Source organism: Austrofundulus limnaeus, unplaced genomic scaffold (assembly GCF_001266775.1).
Source record: "Austrofundulus limnaeus strain Quisiro unplaced genomic scaffold, Austrofundulus_limnaeus-1.0 Scaffold153, whole genome shotgun sequence".
Classification (NCBI taxonomy): Eukaryota; Metazoa; Chordata; class Actinopteri; order Cyprinodontiformes; family Rivulidae; genus Austrofundulus; species Austrofundulus limnaeus.
Window position 1 is genome coordinate 239,291 of NW_013952555.1, and position 2,081 is coordinate 241,371.

General features: G+C 37.2%; 1 protein-coding gene across 1 annotated transcript in view; it reads right to left on the reverse strand.

Moving 5' to 3' along the window:
• Positions 1 to 656, reverse strand: part of chmp4ba (charged multivesicular body protein 4Ba) — a 5,642-nt gene extending 4,986 nt beyond the window's left edge. The window contains exon 1 of the mRNA XM_014016748.1: positions 290 to 656. Coding sequence (XP_013872202.1) covers positions 290 to 470 — 181 coding nt within the window. The 5' untranslated portion in view covers positions 471 to 656. The remainder of the gene's footprint in view (positions 1 to 289) is intronic.
• Between the last annotated feature and the right edge of the window lie 1,425 nt (positions 657 to 2,081).

The following is a 2,081-nucleotide window of genomic DNA, read 5'->3' on the forward strand; positions in this document are numbered from 1 at the left end:
TATAAAAACAAAGAAAATATAAAAATATCACACAGGAAAATAATGTAGTCATAATGTATTGTGAGTTGAAACCCATCTTAAAGCAGCTCTCTGTTGAATTTGTTAAGTTTTCCTCCATGATTAAAGGTAACATGTTAGAAAAACAGGAATAAAAGCTGCTAGAAGACATTTAAAAATAGAGTCTCGGACGAAGTTCTCAACTTCCCGGTGGTTCCGGTGGAGGTTAGCCTCCAGGCTAAAACTGTCAAACAATTGTCCTCTTCCAGCTGCTCGAACTGCTTCAACTCACCTCGTTTGTTTTTCGTGCCGTTCTTTTTCGCCGTTAACAGCTCCTGTTCGATCTTCTTCTCCAGAAACTCCTGTTTCTTGGCCAACATCTCCTCGGTTTCCCTGAGTTTGTGGATCGCCTCCTGGGCTGTGGGCGCCTTCCCACTCTTGTTGCTGCCGAACATTTTCGCAAACAGCGACATCTTGTCAATAAATGTAAACAGCAGGGGATGTTCTTCCTCTCGGACACGACCCGGCGGCACTTGGTGAAAGTCAACAAGTCGCTGATGGACGACTCGGGGGTATTTTCTTGGTAACTATCGCCGCCGCTGCTGCTGCTGTTGTTTTTCTCTCTTCTTCCGCCTTTTCCGCAGAGGCCTCGTGATGTCATTACGTCAGCGCGTCAACGTGACTCATACGTGCTGATTTCAATCAGATGGGAATTTCCATGAAAGCAAATATGGCCGCGTTGCCAGATAAACAGTAATTGTATTCATAGGATTTAAACTTTTGTATGGAAGCCCATTTCCACCACCCTGATAAAAAATAAAACTTGTATCTCATAATTATTATCATTATCATATTACCTAATTTCCCTCTGGGATCAATAAAGTATTTTTGAATTGAATTTGAATTTAATTGAATTATGACTTAACTTTCTCATTATTATGAGATACTATCTCATAATTATGAGAGACTATCTCATAATTATGANATATATATGTTATCATTATCTGTTTTTCAGTCTTTTCTGCTCACTGAAGTAAACACTTGATGAAACGGTTCTGCTGTAGTTGATGAATCCATCTGTAATCCAAATCCAGGTGTCTAATCTGTCGTTAACATCCCGTTAGTCCCACCCTGGCTCAAAGGGAACGAGCTGCAGTATCATTTTCAAAACGCTGAATTCAGGCTGTTCACATGAGATTATGAGCGCTCACAAATCTCACAGGATTACTTTGTGTCTTTTTATCTGTCCTGTTACCCTGCTCCTTTATGGGAACAACAATCGAACCTGGGTGAAAATAGAAAAGAGTCACATTTTAAATGAGTTTAAGTATTGATTTGTAATCCTGACATGACAGAAAAGTAAACATGACTCAGCTTTTTTGGTTCTTCTTATGGTGTTTTAAAATCTGCACTTTGAAGGTGTTTAGCAGTTTTTGTAGGAAATGTGTTAAAGTTGTCATATTTGTTCATCTTGTTTAAGCTTTTTTTGTTTTTATAATTAGAAACAAGATATGTTGCACCTTAATGTGGCTTTCCTGGTTCAACAAAAGCAAACAAACATTAAAACGTGACCTTTAAGGAACTTCCTGTTAACAATAATGGTCTGTCGTTACAGAAACACCCTCTGTAATAATTTAATCTAAATCATTCGTGTGTGATCGTAGACGTGAGGTACAAACCGGCAGCACAGTTATCGTCCAGATGAGATAATAAAAAACAGGTTTGGCATGTTTTGTGACGTGTCGTGTATTTTCATTTACTTACAACTAGAACGAGACGAGGCTACAAAAAGAAATGCTGGAAATCAGGTTTTACAGTTGGAAACAAGTGTGCCAAATGAATCAGAATTAATAATTAGGCATAATACCATTTATTTTTTACATTTTATTTGATTTCTGGGAATCATCTGAGGACTGACACTTGAGCATTTTCTTGTTTTAACTTTAAATAAACTTGAGAAACAATAAAATAGTATAAAACAATCCTTCCATATATATATATATATATATATATATATACAGTATATTTGTGTTGATAAGCCTGAGTGGTCTGTTGACTGAATAATTGTTATGGGCAGGTTACAA